The 21,769-nt window shown below is 37.0% G+C and overlaps 2 protein-coding genes across 3 annotated transcripts in view; one reads left to right on the forward strand and one right to left on the reverse strand.

Moving 5' to 3' along the window:
- LOC142341852 (heterogeneous nuclear ribonucleoprotein H-like) overlaps positions 1-21,769 on the forward strand; it is a 567,627-nt gene that overhangs the window by 78,030 nt on the left and 467,828 nt on the right. The gene's annotated exons all lie outside the window — the stretch shown is intronic.
- On the reverse strand, positions 219-7,118 carry LOC142341849 (uncharacterized). The gene is made up of 2 exons (XM_075393112.1): positions 6,091-7,118; positions 219-1,174 (listed from the first exon to the last, which is right to left on the reverse strand). Exons 1-2 carry the CDS (start codon positions 7,078-7,080, stop codon positions 512-514), a joined length of 1,653 nt encoding a protein of 550 aa, XP_075249227.1. The 5' UTR covers positions 7,081-7,118; the 3' UTR covers positions 219-511.

The raw sequence follows: 21,769 nt of genomic DNA on the forward strand, positions 1-21,769 counted from the left end.
CACGTGTCATTACATAGTAAATCTTTATGTAAAAATATTGCACGTGCGTCTGGGGGTTGCAAATAATATGCACCCACTAAGCTGGGGGGGGGGGGGGCACAAACGGAAAAGATCCAGCAAATTTTGTAGTCTTTACCTTTTTTCTTAAAAAATCAGATCTTAGCAAAAGGAAGTCATCTATCTCTAGAAACAATTATTGTTATTTTGATATGTAAAATGTCATAGCCCGGCGAACAGACACCTAGTTGATTAAGTTAGTTTGCTATTTAACCGTTGTCTAGAACAGTATCACGTTAAAATGAGGAAAAACCAAGCTATTAGCCCTGCAACTGTTCAATTATGTTAAAACTTAAGAATCAATTAGAGTAAATAATTGATCACAAGGTCCAGGGCAGTTCAAAATCAATCAACAAAAATCCCAAACAAACATTACTGAAGTTTTATTGATAGCGGTTCTAATCAATATATGGGCCTGAAGACTCTTTGGATAACTGCCCTCTTCAATCACCGATTATCGTGATGAGTTTGTTTTCGTCCTTTTATAAGCAGTAGAGTAAATGTGATCAAAAGTTCTCCTATAGTCATCGTCAACTCGCTGTTTAGCTTTTGCGACCGATACATCAATGCCTCCTTTCTTCTTATCGCTGTTAGGAGACGCAACACTTGGACTGTTGTTTCTCTTTACACGCTTTGACGGAGAGGAGAATTTTGTTAAATCATTTGGCGATATTTTATGGTAATCATCAGCAACTTTCTCCACATTCGAAACGAGCTCCGTAGCACTTATGCTCATTTTGAGGTTGCCACTGTTGTTCTCAGAATACGACCAAATAGCAGCTTTATTATATTCAGAGTAGTCAGGTTGGTCGAATCTCAAATGTTGCCCATCAAAGGCGGGAGACGCGAGCCGACTAAAATCCAAATCACCCTCTTCAGCCGATTGAAAACCTCTCCTTAAGGCCGAATCCTCCAGTGATGAGATGTCACTACGAAAAAAGCGGTCACTAGTATTGATATCTTTATTTTCTGATATCTTTGACGTCCGGGTGGAATCTTTATCCGCGGCAGATACGTGTGCACCTCCACTATCCCGATTGAGCTTCGGCGTTGATAGACTTAGAAGTTGCAAATACCATTCGCAGAGCTGCTCGAACAGCTCACAATTTCTCAACGCCTGAAACAGTTTTTTTTCGATTAACTCGAAATGAAGTGCAAACAGCATGCTAGCCTTTCTCTATGTATACGTTAGAACATAACCTTAGCAGCCCAAATGGACTTAGGACACCGACACGATATCGTTTGCATCGGAGTGCAGGGTAAAATCCTAGGGGCTATAATTTATATTCTTTATACATCTCGGAGAGATAAAGGGTACAAAAAGATATATTGCATAATTGAAATTAAGCGTACAATTGTGTAGATTATTGAATGAGATTTTTTCAATTTTTCAAATTATTTCGTTTTTAGGCCCTTTCCAGTAATTTTGGTAGTTTGTTCTCAATTTCGAAGTCTTTCTCCGTTGACCATTTCTCAAAAGTGTCAACGGAAATTGTACCCAAAATTGTACGCTTTCAATTTTTTATGCTTTCAATCGTTTTATTATCAGTATTAAAACCACATTTGGTAGAATCTTCAATAAAATTGACTTCTGGCTCCGATATTTGGTTCATATGGTGTCCGGTTTTTTCACCCCTGAATATTTAGCCCCCAATAATTTCACCGATTTATCCACCTCCTCTATTATTTCACCAGGATTTTAATATTTTATAAAATTAGGACTAATAAATTAGCAAACTAATAACTTGATCACGCCTCAGCGGCCGGGGTACTTGATATTAAACTGTCACAACCGAACATGGGATTAACTATCCACTTAATTATGAAAAAATGCTTTTAATGTCGACTGATAATTGGCGGTGTGGAGTGATAGAGGGGTTAAAAGATGAAAAGATACGTGGTTAAGATATTCGGGGTGAAAAGAAGTAGATCCGCTCTATGATGAGGAAAAATGCTTTGATAAGCATTAAATTCAAAAGACAACGTAAAATAACATAGCCGGAATAGCTGCGAAATAGACTTGCGTGCCGTAAAATACAGATGGAAAAAGATAGAAGTTAGTTGACAGAAGTTATCGCCGCCGCCTATAAAACTTACAAGTTTAATTCAAAGGAGGTTGTTTTTGGGTGCAAAATGTTTCAGTGCCGCGGTTCCAACGTCCGATCTCCTGATTAATAGCCAGTCGCCTTAACCACTCGGCTGTCGGACCATACCATCTTTCTTCTTACAATCAACTTTGTTTTAGCAACAGACAACTTCTGAATAACCGCAGTTTAGGTCACACAGAAAGCGTGAAATCAAGCGCGAAAAAACCATTTAAGCAGTGACGAGACAGAATGTTCTAGAGCAAATGTAAAACGAAAATGGAGCGTCAGACGACGAAACAAAAAAAACCAAGAGCACCGCAATATAGCTACGCTCACCTTACAGCTATAAATAAAACATAGCTGACATATTGCCCGAAAATAGCCGCAATAGATTCGTAGATCAGCGGTCTAAAAAAAAACAGAAAAAAAGACAGACCAAAAAAATTCGTCTTTTCATTGAAAGCTGATCTGTTATATTATGATTAAAAATCTGTATAAGTTATTTCTGCCTCTATTAGCTGATCTCTAACAACCTTAATTTAGAGTGGCACACACCCATTTGGCCTTATCTCTTTGAATTAAAGTAAATAAAAGTCAATTTCAAAGTGAGGAAGTAATTTTTGAGAGTGGGGTAAGTCAAGTGTGACCAAAAATTTAATCACGCGCATTAACAAAAAAGCTCGCTCCACTAAGAGCGAGAAATGACGTCACACATGCAATTCAGTTGAAATTGCATGAACGAATGAACAAAAAGTGGCTGTGACGTCATATGGTCGTAACAAAATGGTCGTAACAAGACGACGAAATAAAAAAAAACCAAGAGAAGGCCAATAATAGCCCCAGCTATCGCTGTGCGGTTATTAAACATAAACCGACTAATGTCGGAAGAATTGCTCTCGAACGACAGGCAGGTGGAAAGCATTACTCCCACCGGGATTATAACCATTGACCTCCCGCTCCATAACCGGATGCACTGACCACTCCACCCTTCTTTTTGCTATGCTGCAACCGATTTTATATTAGCAACAAGCTTTACTTCGGAGTGCGAGCAATAGATATCACTGAAAAATGAAGAACGAAAGCGCGAAAAAATCATTTGAGAAGTCAAAGAATTCTAGAATAAAAGCGCAAAAACAGTCAAGCAAAAAATTTGCATCAAAAAGAGACCAGCACGTTTACAATAATTTCGTTCAAGCGCAATTAATGAGGATTAGCTTTTTTTAATTAGTCAACATTTGAGGCATAGAGAGCAGCTCTTGGCAGAGAATTCCGCAAATGGTTATGAAAACTAGTGAAACTAACATGAGCTATAAAAGACGTATTTCATCTTCATCAATTAACAACCGCATTTTTGATTTAATTGTAATTGCGCTAACACAAAATGCTTCATGCCTCAGCCCCAACAGCGCCTTGATAATTTCATCACGTTCTCTTTGATAGTAAATGGTCTTATGCAGCAAGCTACTTCAATTACCCGGTAGTTTTTAATGTTGCTTATGCGTAACTTTGATCCATAAGCGTCTAAACACCTGCTCTCAGAGAATGACCGCTCCATAACTTAGACAACTCACAGTCCACTTAAATACCTATTTCTTTTATAACATGTTCAACTTTTTACCAGTAAGAAAAATGTGGAAACACTAATTTCTCATGGACTTGGGATTCGTGCGACAGTACTTTTGCAGTCTCCAGGAATCAAGAGGAAATACTAATTAGAGGTGACTTTAACCCCAATTATCTGTTACAATCTCCAATAGTTGTTTAGGATGCTAATATCCATTAGCTGGTTTTTCAATGATATATAATAGCAAGCACGAGAAGGCGCTATCTAAAAAAATGGCATCACAATTTCGCTTTTTGCCCATATTGATCAGAAGTAATTTTTATTTCTATGAGTGAATAAACTCCCTTCAGTATTGCAAAGTTCGCGAGACAGATTGGACATAAAATCCTCACTCATTTTCACAATTTCAGAGTTTTTCGGTTCAAACTCGCAATCCATAAATTCCATGAGCAAATACAATTGACATTCTTGCCCTAAAATTTTAATGGAAAAGAATTCTTAAAGACTACGTCTATAAAATTTTCACCAAAATTAGGAGGTTATTGTTTGGATGATGGAACATGTGTGGTACCCTGGATTCTTCAGTAACTTTCTGCTGAGATTTTACTCCGGTAGTTTGAGAAAAAGAACTTTATTGTTAATTTAAATACCGCAGAAACTGTGTTGCTGTTGTTTTAATCACTACTGTCAAATCGTCGTTAACAGGAGGTGAATCTGTCGGGCGGGTTCCTTCTACGGGTTCCTCGCCGGGGTCAAGACGGTTTCCGTAACTGTTGAGAACGAGCGGGTATCCTCCACGGAGTTGTGCCAATTTGCACCTGGTTTTCCTATCCAACTTTCGCTTTTCGGTGTTGATATTTGTAGGAGGCTAATTTAACAGTTTCGAGTGGAGAGCCTTCAATCCCTTGCCTTCCTTGGTGTACAGGTCTTTAATGCCAGATTTATATGACTTTCAGTCGGTATAGTTGGTCGATACGTCAATGTAGAGTTGGACGTCCTTGGAGAATCTTGATTTCAGCGTAACCCTTACATTTCGGCAAGTTGAAGTCACATTTGTGTGATGGTCTACGAGTTCTGGCATTATGCTTCCTTGGAGAAACCGCATGGAGAGGAGTTTGTTATGCTCCAGGACTAGCAACACCTGAGTCTCTTGGTGTAGGTGGTTCGTCGGCATTATCAAAACACAGCCAGTGCCAGCAGTTCTTAGGGCTGCATTTTGTTTATTTTTAGGTTTGTGTTACTCGTTCCGGGGTGCCATATCGGTGCAGCATAATTTAGAACACTTCTTCCTATGGCCATTTAAATGGTGACGAGGGTCTCCTTGCTGCAACCCCAGCTGATACCAGCGATTTTCTTCATTAAGTTGTTTCTGGCTTGAAGTTTCTCACATGCCGTATGACAGTGAGGACCGTATTGCAGAATATTATCCAGATGGACTCCCAGGATTTAAGGACACTTTGTAACAGGTAAGGTTTGACCGTTGATTGACACTTCGGGTTGCAAACTGACTTCGTTGGACCATGTCCAATACTGTGACTGTCAATTTCTCTGCTGAAGGGGTGAGGCTTTGCTCTTTCAGACAGGAACTCAGCTTCTCCAGGTATAGGTTCATCTGAGATGGAAGACCTTCAACGACTGGGCCCGAGGTCATCAAGGTCAGGTCATCAGCATCGGTACCAATGCTGACGTGAGGTGGGTCGTCTTTTCGTCTCTTCGACTTGGTTTCGTTGTGTTCTGTGTATGTGAACCTCCTTTGCAGACATGAGAGCATCCACCTCTTGACGAATCCAGGAAGTTGTCTTTCCGAAAGGTCATGGAACAGCCCACTATGATCAATGGTGTCCAAAGCAGCCGTCAGGTCCACACCAGGTCCACTAGGAACCACACCAGCAATATCACGCCGGCCCAAGTTCCATCCGCTCGAAAGCTGTCTGGGTTCTATGGATGGACGCTTCTACGCAGCGGAACCACTGGGGTCATTTAGACTCTCTTCTTCACGAGCAAGTAATCACAAAAAGGAATTAACTACAGAACTTCCTAAAAAAGGGCCTTTTGATATTGCAGGACAAGATTACCTAAACGTTTTAACGATAACCATCAATTGAGTTCAACTACATGAAGTTGAAAACTAAATGCATCAGATTTCAGTCAAATGAAGATGGGTGACTAACCATTGGACAATACTAACTACGTGTAGTGAATGCTACTTTAGAAAAATGTAAACATAAACCGACTAACGTCAGATTAATTGCTCTCGAGCGATAGGCAGGGGCAATTCAGTTAAGAGGGGTTGTAGTTTTCAACAGCTCCCAATCAATTTCAGCAACGAACTTGATTTCAGAACGAGAGGAACTTAGATAAATCAAAAATGTAATAAATTACCTCTTCCAAAGTCTCACCAATCACAATCAATCCACTATTGGCCACTAAGCATGCTTTCTTTTCCCCTGAATCGAAACACTGAGCAATACATTCCGGTGATGATAATTTGTCGAGCCTACACACCTTGATATCATCGGGAGACAAACTGCTGCAGAGAAAATGAAAATGCGGAATGCACTCATCCAGGCAAGATAAAATTGATGCACTTTTGGTTGAAGCAAAAATTCCAACATTAATAGACACAGGAAGGCTGTTTAGAAGTTGCCGCATCCAGTCTTTCGAAAATGGACATTCCAAATTCTCGGTGCTGTCTCTCGCCACAGCTTTTTTACTGTCTTCATGAAAGCCATTCATTTGCTTACCATTCTCACTGACCGCTTTAGATTGGAACACTTCAGTTGGCCAGTGAGTATCACGGCAGTTTTCAGCGTACAGAACAATGTTTCTATCTGTCGGCATTCTGGCACAAACTTTGATTAACAGCATATAGTTTAGCTTTTGGGAAAGCTTCAAAACGCAGGAGTCAAGCTTTCTTTGAAATAAATGCTCGCCATTTCGTCTCAGAGTAATAGAGAACAATTCTACTTTACCAATGAGACATTTCTCCATTAATCCGTGCAGCTCTGCATCTGTCAATGATTGTCTACAAGCTCTGATAAACTCCAAGGTTAGCTTTGCTACGGTCTCTGCGGTTTCGAAACATTCCGCAATCTCACTTTCCGAAAAGTGTTCAGAAAATAAACAAAGAACCAAAGTTTCATCAGGCTTCAAACTACAAACCAATTCGGAGTGCAGTTCAACAAGATCGGACCGTTTGTTGTAGATAGCTTGGCAGTTTGATAAACATATAACATGATGAACAATTTCATCGTTTTCATTTCTGTGTCTGAATTCATCTGCTGTTCTGAAGAAATTCACTGAATGATGATTGCACTCTGCTATTTTTTGCGCATTAATAACATTCAAGATCACATTTCGAAATAATACCATTTCACGAATTCATTATATCTGAAGATAATAATTCAACTGATGAAAATTTGAACTTCATGAATTCAGATGAAAATTTTTCCAACCTCAATGCTCAAATTCCGTTAGAATTGAAAATATATATTTAAGAAAATATCATTTTAGGCGCTCAATCATTTTTATTGTTTTAACGTTTAACAGTTGTAGCGATTTAGGTAAACTGTTCCATTTATTTACTGTTGAGTGGAAAAAAGTTTTGTTGAGATAATTTGTCAAGCAGAGATCTTGGAAGATGAGTTTCTTTCTTCGATTATGTATGTGGTAATTTGCACTTGGAAGCTTCAAGTTACCTTTGAGCGCTAGCTTTTGATTGATGATGTAGACAAAAAAAATTAAGCATATGTCAATTCGATGTGGAATACTTAAAACGTTTTTGTTGATTCTCACATCTATTAACCTTTTATATTTAGAAAAAAGTTGTCTTCAATCCCCAGTTCAATTTCCGTTCCACCGAGATTATTATCTCCTTAACTTTGACCATTAACAAAAATCTATCAGCCGAGTAATCTATAAGCGATAACACAATCGTTGAAATTAGTTTCTAAAGTTTTTGTTGGGAGCTGAATCTTTATTGTTTGTATGGTTTTAATTTCTGCTACCATGCTCTAAAGATTTTTTTTTGACTTTCAAAACTGAGAGTTCAAACTGTAGTTTGTTATCAATTAGTATACTGAGCTACTTGCATTCGCTTTTTTCAATAAGTTTTATTGTCGACCATTAAAATTTCCAAATCATTGATTTTATTCCTACAACTTGGCTTATAATTGATATATTCCGTTTTCTCTGCGTTCATATTTAGTTGACGGCTTTTAAAGCTTGAACTCACCCTGCTAAAACTTTCTGATAAATCTTTTTGTGTTAAGTGGTCAATATCTGAAGAAAATAAAAAGCAGTCATCTGCATGTTTTGCATAGGGTTCAATGAATTTTTGAGGTCGTAAACGTATAAATTATGCGGCAATGAAACGAGCACCGTCCCGTGGGGCACGCCTTGTTTCACTTGGTGCCTACTGAAGTAGACATCATTGACACCGACTCGTTGATACCTATTAACTTTATTAGCGAGAGTTTAAATCCCATTTCCTTCAGTTTAAGTAAGAGCATGAGAAATAGATTCAAATGCTTTTTATAAGTCCAGTAAAGCCTCGAGTGTATATGTTTTCTCATCATTTTTTTCGAATTGACTCGGTTAATAAGAGTAAGGCATCGCTAATTGAAACTTCTTTCTCAGTGCAAAATGCTCTTCACTCTTTACGTTATGCGTCAAAGATAATCTGAAATTTGTTTATAAATTATTTTATCAAAAATTTCGGAAAACGCATTAGTGATTGATATAGTATGTAGTCAAAAACATTTAGCGGATCATCCTTTTGAAGGAGTTGTTACCTTTGCAAATTTCAACGGTCTGGGAAATTTTGTTCTCTCCAACTTTTGTTGGGTATGTAAGATTAATGAGGAGCGATTACGTGCATGGTCCTAAGGGCAAAAACGTCAATTAGTTTATTGTGATTTAGTTTATCAAATGGTGCATTCAAAATTTGCAGTAAAATTGCACGGTTGGCCTTTGTCTACTGCAGCCATCAGGATATCGGCCACCTCTATCAGCGGTTTCTGTCGAATGGCTGTTCTTGTATCCCAATTGATAATTGAACAAGAAAATTATGGCTTTCAAGATTTGCTGGTAGCTGGATAAGAACGGTTTTCTCAAATCGTTCTTGGAAAAGCATTAGATTAGTGCTCGGCTTATAGTTGTCTAGCGCGGGCTTCTTATGAAGTCTAGCAGGGACCTTTTTATAAAATAAATTAGCTACTGCTACTAAATGGAACAAATTTTCAAAGACTCTTGAGATTAACTGAAAGAATTCTATTGAGATTACCTGAAAGAATTTTATTTTGGTCAAAATTAGTACGCAGGCCTAGTACCCTATTTTTTAAATCGATATATTCTGAAATTAACACTTTTTACGCTTTTCGGCGAGCTAAAGTAACACATGCAAATATTAATAAAATTAACCAAATATGAGTCGTTAGTTTATCTTGACAAATGCACATTAGATTATTGTTTTTTGACATAGTTGATACAGATTTGAGTAGTTGATACAGTTAGCCATGCAATCAACCCCAACATTTCAGTACCTTATCTACCCCAGTAAAATAAAACGTTCCATTCCATAGAAAAAACACTGCTCGTCTGAGTCTTATGCGCTTAGCAAAAAATGTTCCAACGCACCTAAGTTTATCGAAAATATATATCGGTAAAAAAATATATAGAATACGTATTCTTGAATTATACTGCAGCAAACAGTAAAAGTATCCTTTGAAGAAAATTTCAGGAGTCATTTTGGACAAAAAGCAAAGATAACGCTCCTAACAACAAAACCATTGAAAGATTACCTCAACAGATATTATAGGACTCAGACTCCTTTTTTTCGCAGGAAGTAATCCATAAACGTATGAAAAACCAGGCGAAATAGTTATGATGAATCCAACTTATTTGATATCCATATGACAGCGGGTAAAAATACCAACTCATTTCATAGCCTCACTGAAGAAACTAAAGAAGGCTGGCTTTTCCTAACTGACAAGGCAGACAACAGATCTGTTCTTCAGATATTACATGAGAAACACCCGAATCAAGCAAACGCTGATCTCAGTTACTTACTCTGGAATGACAAACCAAATTTGCCCTACCATCACTCAAAATTTGTCGAAGTAAATGTCTCGTCCATAAGAATCTCAGCTATGAAGGAGCATGGAAGCCATGACCAATCGCGGCTAAACGCCAAAGAATGCTGCTCTCAACATAAAACAAAGCGACATAAGAATTTTGCAAAACAATTGGTGAAGTAGCAAAATGCGTAGGAACTAACAATTTCACATTCCTTATTCCCTATAACACATGTAGGTTGATAGCTCTCGAAAAGTCTGGCGGAGTCCGGCCAACCGAAGTAGGCGAAGTCTCAAGACATATCATTGTGAGAGGAATCGTGTAATTTGCTATAAAAGATGGAGGAATTTTTCACACAATTCATTCATTGTGAGCAGGTTTTCAAAATAGAGTCGAAAGCCATCTGTCTTATTGATGCAAAAATTGATTTCATTAGCGTGACCGAAGATCTTGCATTTAAAATGAGTTTAAAACCTTCCTTCCCTTGCTCTGTTCAATTCATTTCGTGAGACATCAATTTTACGAGTCCATAGATTTTAGGAACGATTCTATATCAAAAATATATCACAAAAGGCAATCCACTAGCAAATTAAATTTATGGGAATGCTATAACTGCCTTAATTTTATTTCCAGATATCCCCGCCCGCGTACTTAAAACATCGGAAAATATCCCCACCACTTGTAAGGGTTGAAGTTTAGACAATCTTTAGACCTTATGGTCCCTTTGTTGAGTACAAGTGATTATTTGAAGACCCTTATCTCTATCAGCAACACAAAATGAGATAAAGCAACAGAAGAAGCTTCGAATACAAACAAACATAGCTGGCAGATTGCCAGAAAATAGCCGCAATAGATTCGTAGATCGGCAGTCTAAAAAAAAACACTAAAAAAGACAGACCAAAAAAATTTGTCTTTTCATTGAAGGCTGATCTGTTAAGTTTTGATTTAAAATCTGTATAAGTTATTGCTCCCTCTATTAGCTGCTCTCTAACAACCTTCATTTAGAGTGACACACACCCATTTGACCTTATCTCTTTGAATTAAAGTAAATAAAAGTCAACATCAAAGTGAGGAAGTCATTTTTGAGAGTGGGGTGAGTCAAGTGTGACCAAAAATTTAATCAGGCGAATGAACAAAAAACTAGCTCCACTAAGAACGAAAAATGACGTCACGCATGCAATTCAGTTGGAATTGCATGAACGAATGAACAAAAAGTGGCTGTGACTTCATATGGTCGTAACAAAAACCATGACGACGAAATAAAAAACATAGCAGGACAAGTCCTGAAATACAATCGAAAGAATTGAATGAAAAACAAACCTAATGAACCTTACCAGCAGATCAATTGAACAATCCCAACCATGAAGACAAAAAGTTGAGAACCCAAAAGAATCAAACAAACTAAACAAAAAAAATCATTGCTAAAACTCTTGGAGCCTTTAACCTGAAGGCCATAGATGACACAGTTCAAAATTATCATTAATTCACGGACAAGCTTTGCAAGAGATTATTTTGCCACTGAATGTAGATAAACTCGAGAGCTTCAAAAAAACTGAGAAAAGCAAAATTTAAAGAAAGTTTCTATATGTCGCTTGAAAAAAAGTTAAAAACCAATCATTTTTATCTTTGGAATTCTGTCAGGTAACACATCTGCAAGACTTAGAAAAGCTTCAAGGGACAAAAAAGGTCGTTAAACTCAGAAAATGAATTCTAAGAATTCTAAACATTTAAAAAAAATGTTTTTCAGAAAAATTCAAGAAAATTTTAACAAAGTCTTGCTAAAAACGTGATATTGTAATCTTCAGAACTCTTTCATTGTCTCCGGAGACCATCCATTGAACCTTTTGCAAGCGTTGAATAGCTTCACTGGCTCAAAAAGGTCCACAAAATTGTAACATGATAAAAATTTTTAGAAAATTTTAAAAAATTGTAATTTTATCAAGATATTGCTGAAATTCGTGTTGTTAGTCTATTGATATGCATTCCTTTACCTCTATCAACTATGCAGTAACTGATTATCAAACTGTGGAGGAGTTCCCTGGGCTGTGGTGCAGGAAAAACTCAAAAATTTTCAATACGTTAAAAAAACTTGAAAAATAGCAAGTTTTATTTTTAAAAACCTGCTAAAATTTGTGATTTTAAAAAGTTGACAACAATTTTATTGCCACTAGAAACTATGCAGCAACAAACTTGAAAACCTCATAGAAGGTTCCCTGGCCAGTGAGAAAAAATACTAAATTTACAGAAATTTAAAAAAATGCAGTTTTTCTTTTAAAAAATCGCTAAATTCGAAATACTAAAATCTTGAAACACATTCCCCATTACAAATAAAGCTATGCAGTAAATTGACTATGCAATAAAACCACTCCACTACCACTAGAAATTATGCAATAAACTATTATTAAAACCAAGAGGAGGCTTCTTGAAACCAGGGGCTGAAAAACCCCAAAAATTGTCAAAAACCTTGAAAAATTTTTTTAAGAATTTGTATAAATTTGGGCGTTTACGTTTGGAGTACCAAAACATATAGCTCTTAAAATGGCCATAAAACGTAATTACTTCACGTCAAACACCATTATGAAGCTTCACAAAGCTCAATATCGGACTGGTCCAACAAAAAAATTGGAAAAACGACGAAAAAATGCAAAAATTTGCAACAATTTGAGCTCAAAAACTCCTAAAATTGACCTTATAACCTTGAATTACGGCCTTCCCAGTAGCTTCAACACTCTAAGCACATGAAGGACACCTAAAGCCCGCTGAGCTTCACCTGTTTATCCCTTTTTGAAAGCTCAAAGTTATGAAAAGATGTGAAAACATCTTGCAAAAATAATAAAAAAAGAAAATTGAGCATCAAGTTGGCTGAGAGGAATGCCACTAACGATACCATTTTGTCATTAAAAAGCGAATTTGGTGATGATACTGCCTGAAGTTAATGCTGTAATTCAACTGTGTGTTTGCCTGCAGAGATGATACAACGTTAGACTTTCACGCTAATGTTTTTGTCACGCTAATCATTGTTTAGCATACCTTTTTTTCGGCCGCAGAATTTTCAGTTTGTTGCCAAAAAAAACTCCACTATCAAAGGATGAATTATGTTAGAAAGCATTTTCATGCCCTCTTCCGCTTCCGTTCGATCGCACTGGTGGATCTTACTTTTAACCATCGAAGGTGATTAAAGATTTAGCCTGAAAGTAGTAGTAGTTCAGGATTTAGGGTCTTCCCAGGGGTGCTTCGGGGACTCCCTTGCTTTCGTGTCGAATTTTTAACCGAACTTCGTTAGCGGGTTGCACAGCCCACACTATTATAAGTTACCTGCTAACAAGACTAGTCAATAATAATTAATTAATTACAACAAACGTTTTCGCTTAACTAGCATCATCAGGTTAGGAAATTTTAACAACCTAAAGTTGGAGTGTTTACAACTAAAATGATTTGAACTTATCATTTGAGTTTGTCACGATTTCATATGTTCAAACTCTGAAATTTGAATTGAACGAAGTTTTTCTCTCAATTGCATCCAGTTTTGCAAAATTTTTGCTGTTTTTCATTCATTTTCTTTGAACTTTTTTATTTCATTTCCTTGAATGGCACTATTTTTCAAACTTTCACAATCATTTGGTATTCGATTTCATCAGCATGTAATTTTTGAAAGAAATTTTGAAACTTGTAAACTAATATTTGAGTGTTAGCTCTCTGCTCCTGTAATCGTGCCGCGTGTTAAGTGCCGGCTTCCGCTGCGCAAAGTAAATGGCTTCCAGTGTCATTAGTTATTGCGAGTCGTTGCACTAATCAATGACACGCCATTCAAAAGCTCGCGAAGTGCCACAACGTTTACAAAATGTACAACTGGGAAGTCTGTTTTTTGATGCTCCGAAATCCTTGTGGCGATATGTCTGCAGATCTGCCCGACACATGGTATCCAATTAAAACAGAAGAGGCTAATTGAGAAACTGCAAAAAGACGCCACCAAATGGATATGCTTGTCTGAATCTGAATACACAAAGCGCTTCATAGAAACGGAACTGTTACCAGTGTCACTCTACGCAAAACTCCAAAGCTTTTTTTATTGTACTGCTCGGTTATTGTTGGAAGATACGACATCGAAATTACAATTTTATCATATCAAGGCAAACGAGAGAACGAGACAAAATATCTTCACCACTTGTAAGGTTTTAAGTTTAGACAATTGTTAGACCTTAAGAATCCTTTGTTGAGTACAAGTGATTATTTGAATACCCTTATCTCTATCAGCAACAAAAAATGAGATAAAGCAAAAGAAGAAGCTTCGAATACAAACAAAAACGACAGATATATTATGGATGAATTTATTAAAATTGAGTATCGCCCACTTGATTTCACTTTTGAAAATTGAACATCAAGTTGGCTGAGAGGAATGCCACTAACGATACCATTTTGTCATTAAAAAGCGAATTTGGTGATGATACAGCCTGAAGTTAATGCTGTAATTCGACTGTGTTTGTGCCTGCAGAGATGATACAACGTAAGACTTTCACGTTGATGTTTTTATTACGCTAATCATTGTTTAGCATACTTTTTTTGGCCGCAGAAATTGCAATCTACTGCCAAAAAAGTATTTCCACTATCAAAGGATGAATTATGTCAGAAAGCATTCTCATGCCCTCTTCCGCTTCCGTTTGATCGCACTGATGGATTTTATTTTTAACCATCGAAGGTGATTAAAGAATTAACCTGAAAGTAGCAGTAGTTCCGGCTTTAGGGACTTCCCAGGCGTGCTTTGAGCTTTGAGACTACCTTGCTTTCGTGTCGAATTTTTAACCAAATTTCGTTAGTGGGTTGCACAGCCCACACTATTATAATTTATTTGCTAACAGGACTAGTCAATAATAATTAATTAATTACAACAAACGTTTTCGCATAACTAGCATCATCAGGTTAGGAAATTTTAACAACCTAAAGTTGGAGTATTTACAACTAAAATGATTTGAATTTATCATGTGAGTTTGTCACGATTTCATATATACAAAATCTGAAAATTAAATTGAACGAAATTTTTCTCTCAATTGGATCCAGTTTTGCAAAATTTTTGCTGTTTTTCATTCCTTTTCTTTTAACTTTTTTATTTCATTTCCTTGAATGGCACTCTTTTTCAAAATTTCGCAGTCATTTGGAATTCGATCTCATCAATGGGTAAATTTTGAAAGGAATTGTGAAACATGTAAACCAATATTTGAGTGTTAGCTCTCTGCTCCTGTAATCATGCCGCGTGATAAGTGCCGGCTTCCGCTGCGCAAAGTAAATGGCTTCCAGTGTCATTAGTTATTGCGAGTCCTTGCACTAATCAATGACACGCCATTCAAAAGCTCGCGAAGTGCCACAACGTTTACAAAATGTACAACTGGGAAGTCTGTATTTTGATGCTCCGAAATCCTTGTGGCGATATGTCTGCAGGTCTGCCAAACATATGGTATCCAATTAAAACAGAAGAGGCTAATTGAGAAACTGCAAAAAAGACGCCAACAAATGGATATGCTGGTCTGAATCTGATTACACAAAGCGCTTCATAGAAACGGAACTGTTACCAGGGTCACTCTAAGCAAAACTGCAAAGCTTTTTTATTGTACTGCTTGGTTATTGTTGGAAGGTACGACATCGAAATTACAGTTTTATCATATCAAGGCAAACGAGAGAACGAGACAAAATATCGTCACCACCTGTAAGGGTTGAAGTTTAGACAGTCTTTAGACCTTATGAATCCTTTGTTGAATACAATTGATTACTTAAAGACCCTTATCTCTATCAGCAACAAAAAATGAGATAATGCAACAGAAGGAGCTTCGAATACAAACAAAAACGACAGATATATTATGGATGAATTAATTAAAATTGAATATCGCCCACTTGATTTCACTTTTGAAAATTGAGCATCAATTTGGCTGAGAGAATGCCACTAACGATACCATTTTGTCATTTAAAAGCGAATTTGGTGATGATACTGCCTGAAGTTAATGCTGTAATTCGACTGTGTGTGTGCCTGCAGAACTGATACAACGTTAGATTTTCACGCTAATGTTTTTGTCACGCTAATCATTGTTTAGCATAGCTTTTTTTCGGCCGCAGCATTTGCAGTCTACTGCCAAAAAAAATTCCACTATCAAAGGATGAATTATGTCAAAAAGCATTCTTATGCCCTCTTCAGCTTCCGTTCGATCGCACTGTTGGATCTCACTTTTAACCATCGAAGGTGATTAAAGATTTAGCCTGAAAGTAGTAGTAGTTCAGGATTTAGGGTCTTCCCTGGCGTGCTTTGAGACTCCCTTGCTTTCGTGTAGAATTTTTAACCAAATTTCGTTAGTGTGTTGCACAGCCCACACTATTATAATTTATTTGCTAACAGGACTAGTCAATAATAATTAATTAATTACAACAAACGTTTTCGCATAACTAGCATCATCAGGTTAGGAAATTTTAACAACCTAAAGTTGGAGTATTTACAACTAAAATGATTTGAATTTATCATGTGAGTTTGTCACGATTTCATATATACAAAATCTGAAAATTAAATTGAACGAAATTTTTCTCTCAATTGGATCCAGTTTTGCAAAATTTTTGCTGTTTTTCATTCCTTTTCTTTTAACTTTTTTATTTCATTTCCTTGAATGGCACTCTTTTTCAAAATTTCGCAGTCATTTGGAATTCGATCTCATCAATGGGTAAATTTTGAAAGGAATTGTGAAACATGTAAACCAATATTTGAGTGTTAGCTCTCTGCTCCTGTAATCATGCCGCGTGATAAGTGCCGGCTTCCGCTGCGCAAAGTAAATGGCTTCCAGTGTCATTAGTTATTGCGAGTCCTTGCACTAATCAATGACACGCCATTCAAAAGCTCGCAAAGTGCCACAACGTTTACAGATTGTACAACTGGGAAGTCTGTTTTTTGATGCTCCGAAATCCTTTTGGCGATATTTCCGCAGATCTGCCCGACACATGGTATCCAATTAGAACCGAAGAGGCTAATTGAGAAACTGCAAAAAGACGCCACCAAATGGATATGCTTGTCTGAATCTGAATACACAAAGCGCTTCATAGAAACGGAACTCTTACCAGGGGCACTCTAAGCAAAACTGCAAAGCTTTTTTATTGTACTGCTTGGTTATTGTTGGAAGGTACGACATCGAAATTACAGTTTTATCATATCAAGGCAAACGAGAGAACGAGACAAAATATCGTCACCACCTGTAAGGGTTGAAGTTTAAACAATCTTTAGACCTTATGAATCCTTTGTTGAGTACAATTGATTATTTAAAGACCCTTATCTCTATCAGCAACAAAAAAATGAGATAAAGCAACAGAAGAAGCTTCGAATACAAAAAAAAACGACAGATATTTTATGGATGAATTAATTAAAATTGAATATCGCCCACTTGATTTCACTTTTGGAAATTGAGCATCAAGTTGGCTGAGAGGAATGCCACTAACGATATCATTTTGTCATTAAAAAGCGAATTTGGTGATGATACTGCCTGAAGTTAATGCTGTAATTCGACTGTGTGTGTGCCTGCAGAGATGATACAACGTTAGACTTTCACGCTAATGTTTTTGTCACGCTAATCATTGTTTATCATACCTTTTTTTCGGCCGCAGAAATTGCAATCTACTGGCAGAAAGTATTTCCACTATCAAAGGATGAATTATGTCAGAAAGCATTCTCATGCGCTCTTCGGCTTCCGTTTGATCGCACTGGTGGATCTTACTCTTGACAATCGAAGGTGATTAAAGGTCTAGCCTGAAAGTAGCAGTAGTTCAGACTTTAGGGACTTCCCAGGCGTGTTTTGAGACTCCCTTGTTTTCGTGTCGAATTTTTAACCGAACTTCGTTAGCGGGTTGCACAGCCCACACTATTATAAATTACCTGCTAACAGGACTAGTCAATAATAATTAATTAATTACAACAAACGTTTTCGCTTAACTAGCATCATCAGGTTAGGAAATTTTAACAACCTAAAGTTGGAGTATTTACAACTAAAATGATTTGAATTTATCATGTGAGTTTGTCACGATTTCATATATACAAAATCTGAAATTTAAATTGAACGAAATTTTTCTCTCAATTGCATCCAGTTTTGCAAAATTTTTGCCGTTTTCATTCCTTTTCTTTTAACTTCTTTATTTCATTTCCTTGAATGGCACTCTTTTTCAAAATTTCGCAATCATTTGAAATTCGATTTCATCAACATGTAGATTTTGAAAGAAATTTTGAAACATGTAAACTAATATTTGAGTGTTAGCTCTCTGCTCCTGTAATCATAACGCGTGTTAAGTGCCGGCTTCCGCTGCGCAAGGTAAATGGCTTCCAGTGTCATTAGTTATTGCGAGTCCTTGCACTAATCAATGACACGCCATTCAAAAGCTCGCAAAGTGCCACAACGTTTACAGATTGTACAACTGGGAAGTCTGTTTTTTGATGCTCCGAAATCCTTTTGGCGATATTTCCGCAGATCTGCCCGACACATGGTATCCAATTAAAACCGAAGAGGCTAATTGAGAAACTGCAAAAAGACGCCACCAAATGGATATGCTTGTCTGAATCTGAATACACAAAGCGCTTCATAGAAACGGAACTGTTACCAGGGTCACTCTAAGCAAAACTGCAAAGCTTTTTTATTGTACTGCTTGGTTATTGTTGGAAGGTACGACATCGAAATTACAGTTTTATCATATCAAGGCAAACGAGAGAACGAGACAAAATATCGTCACCACCTGTAAGGGTTGAAGTTTAGACAATCTTTAGACCTTATGAATCCTTTGTTGAGTACAATTGATTATTTAAAGACCCTTATCTCCATCAGCAACAAAAAAAATGAGATAAAGCAACAGAAGAAGCTTCGAATACAAAAAAACGACAGATATATTATGGATGAATTTATTAAAATTGTATATCGCCCACTTGATTTCACTTTTGAAAATTGAGCATCAAGTTGGCTGAAAGGACTGCCACTAACGATACCATTTTGTCATTAAAAAGCGAATTTGGTGATGATACTGCCTGAAGTTAATGCTGTAATTCGACTGTGTGTGTGCCTGCAGAGATGATACAACGTTAGACTTTCACGCTAATGTTTTTGTCACGCTAATCATTGTTTATCATACCTTTTTTTCGGCCGCAGAAATTGCAATCTGCTGCCAGAAAGTATTTCCACTATCAAAGGATGAATTATGTCAGAAGGCATTCTCATGCGCTCTTCGGCTTCCGTTTGATCGCACTGGTGGATCTTACTCTTGGCCATCGAAGGTGATTAAAGGCTTAGCCTGAAAGTAGCAGTAGTTCAGGCTTTAGGGACTTCCCAGGCGTGTTTTGGGACTCCCTTGTTTTCGTGTCGAATTTTTAACCGAACTTCGTTAGCGGGTTGCACAGCCCACACTATTATAAGTTACCTGCTAACAAGACTAGTCAATAATAATTAATTAATTACAACAAACGTTTTCGCTTAACTAGCATCATCAGGTTAGGAAATTTTAACAACCTAAAGTTGGAGTGTTTACAACTAAAATGATTTGAACTTTTCATCTGAGTTTGTCATGATTTCATATATACAAAATCTGAAATTTAAATTGAACGAAATTTTTCTCTCAATTGCATCCAGTTTTGCAAAATTTTTGCCGTTTTCATTCCTTTTCTTTTAACTTCTTAATTTCATTTCCTTGAATGGCACTCTTTCTCAAAATTTTGCAATCTTTTGAAATTCGATTTCATCAACATGTAAATTTTGAAAGAAATTTTGAAACATGTAAACTAATATTTGAGTGTTAGCTCTCTGCTCCTGTAATCATACCGCGTGTTAAGTGCCGGCTTCCGCTGCGCAATGTAAATGGCTTCCAGTGTCATTAGTTTTTGCGAGTCGTTGCACTAATCAATGACACGCCATTCAAAAGCTCGCGAAGTGCCACAACGTTTACAAGTTGTACAATTGGGAAGTCTGTATTTTGATGCTCCGAAATCCTTGTGGCGATATGTCTGCAGGTCTGCCAAACATATGGTATCCAATTAAAACAGAAGAAGCTAACTGAGAAACTGCAAAAAGACGCCACCAAATGGATATGCTTGTCTGAATCTGAATACACAAAGCGCTTCATAGAAACGGAACTGTTACCAGGGTCACTCTAAGCAAAACTGCAAAGCTTTTTTATTGTACTGCTTGGTTATTGTTGGAAGGTGCGACATCGAAATTACAGTTTTATCATATCAAGGCAAACGAGAGAACGAGACAAAATATCGTCACCACCTGTAAGGGTTGAAGTTTAGACAATCTTTAGACCTTATGAATCCTTTGTTGAGTACAATTGATTATTTAAAGACCCTTATCTCCATCAGCAACAAAAAAAATGAGATAAAGCAACAGAAGAAGCTTCGAATACAAAAAAACGACAGATATATTATGGATGATTTTATTAAAATTGTATATCGCCCACTTGATTTCACTTTTGAAAATTGAGCATCAAGTTGGCTGAAAGGACTGCCACTAACGATACCATTTTTTCATTAAAAAGCGAATTTGGTGATGATACTGCCTGAAGTTAATGCTGTAATTCGACTGTGTGTGTGCCTGCAGAGATGATACAACGTTAGACTTTCACGCTCATGTTTTTGTCACGCTAATCATTGTTTATCATACCTTTTTATCGGCCGCAGAAATTGCAATCTGCTGCCAGAAAGTATTTCCACTATCAAAGGATGAATTATGTCAGAAGGCATTCTCATGCGCTCTTCGGCTTCCGTTTGATCGCACTGGTGGATCTTACTCTTGACCATCGAAGGTGATTAAAGGCTTAGCCTGAAAGTAGCAGTAGTTCAGGCTTTAGGGACTTCCCAGGCGTGTTTTGGGACTCCCTTGTTTTCGTGTCGAATTTTTAACCGAACTTCGTTAGCGGGTTGCACAGCCCACACTATTATAAGTTACCTGCTAACAAGACTAGTCAATAATAATTAATTAATTACAACAAACGTTTTCGCTTAACTAGCATCATCAGGTTAGGAAATTTTAACAACCTAAAGTTGGAGTGTTTACAACTAAAATGATTTGAAATTTCATCTGAGTTTGTCATGATTTCATATATACAAAATCTGAAATTTAAATTGAACGAAATTTTTCTCTCAATTGCATCCAGTTTTGCAAAGTTTTTGCCGTTTTCATTCCTTTTCTTTTAACTTCTTAATTTCATTTCCTTGAATGGCACTCTTTCTCAAAATTTTGCAATCATTTGAAATTCGATTTCATCAACATGTAAATTTTGAAAGAAATTTTGAAACATGTAAACTAATATTTGAGTGTTAGCTCTCTGCTCCTGTAATCATACCGCGTGTTAAGTGCCGGCTTCCGCTGCGCAAGGTAAATGGCTTCCAGTGTCATTAGTTTTTGCGAGTCGTTGCACTAATCAATGACACGCCATTCAAAAGCTCGCGAAGTGCCACAACGTTTACAAGTTGTACAATTGGGAAGTCTGTATTTTGATGCTCCGAAATCCTTGTGGCGATATGTCTGCAGGTCTGCCAAACATATGGTATCCAATTAAAACAGAAGAAGCTAACTGAGAAACTGCAAAAAGACGCCACCAAATGGATATGCTTGTCTGAATCTGAATACACAAAGCGCTTCATAGAAACGGAACTGTTACCAGGGTCACTCTAAGCAAAACTGCAAAGCTTTTTTATTGTACTGCTTGGTTATTGTTGGAAGGTACGACATCGAAATTACAGTTTTATCATATCAAGGCAAACGAGAGAACGAGACAAAATATCGTCACCACCTGTAAGGGTTGAAGTTTAGACAATCTTTAGACCTTATGAATCCTTTGTTGAGTACAATTGATTATTTAAAGACCCTTATCTCTATCAGCAACAAAAAAAATGAGATAAAGCAACAGAAGAAGCTTCGAGTACAAAAAAAAACGACAGATATATTATGGATGAATTTATTAAAATTGTATATCGCCCACTTGATTTCAC

This window comes from Convolutriloba macropyga, chromosome 6, assembly GCF_964194025.1.
Source record: "Convolutriloba macropyga chromosome 6, txConMacr16.3, whole genome shotgun sequence".
Classification (NCBI taxonomy): Eukaryota; Metazoa; Xenacoelomorpha; order Acoela; family Convolutidae; genus Convolutriloba; species Convolutriloba macropyga.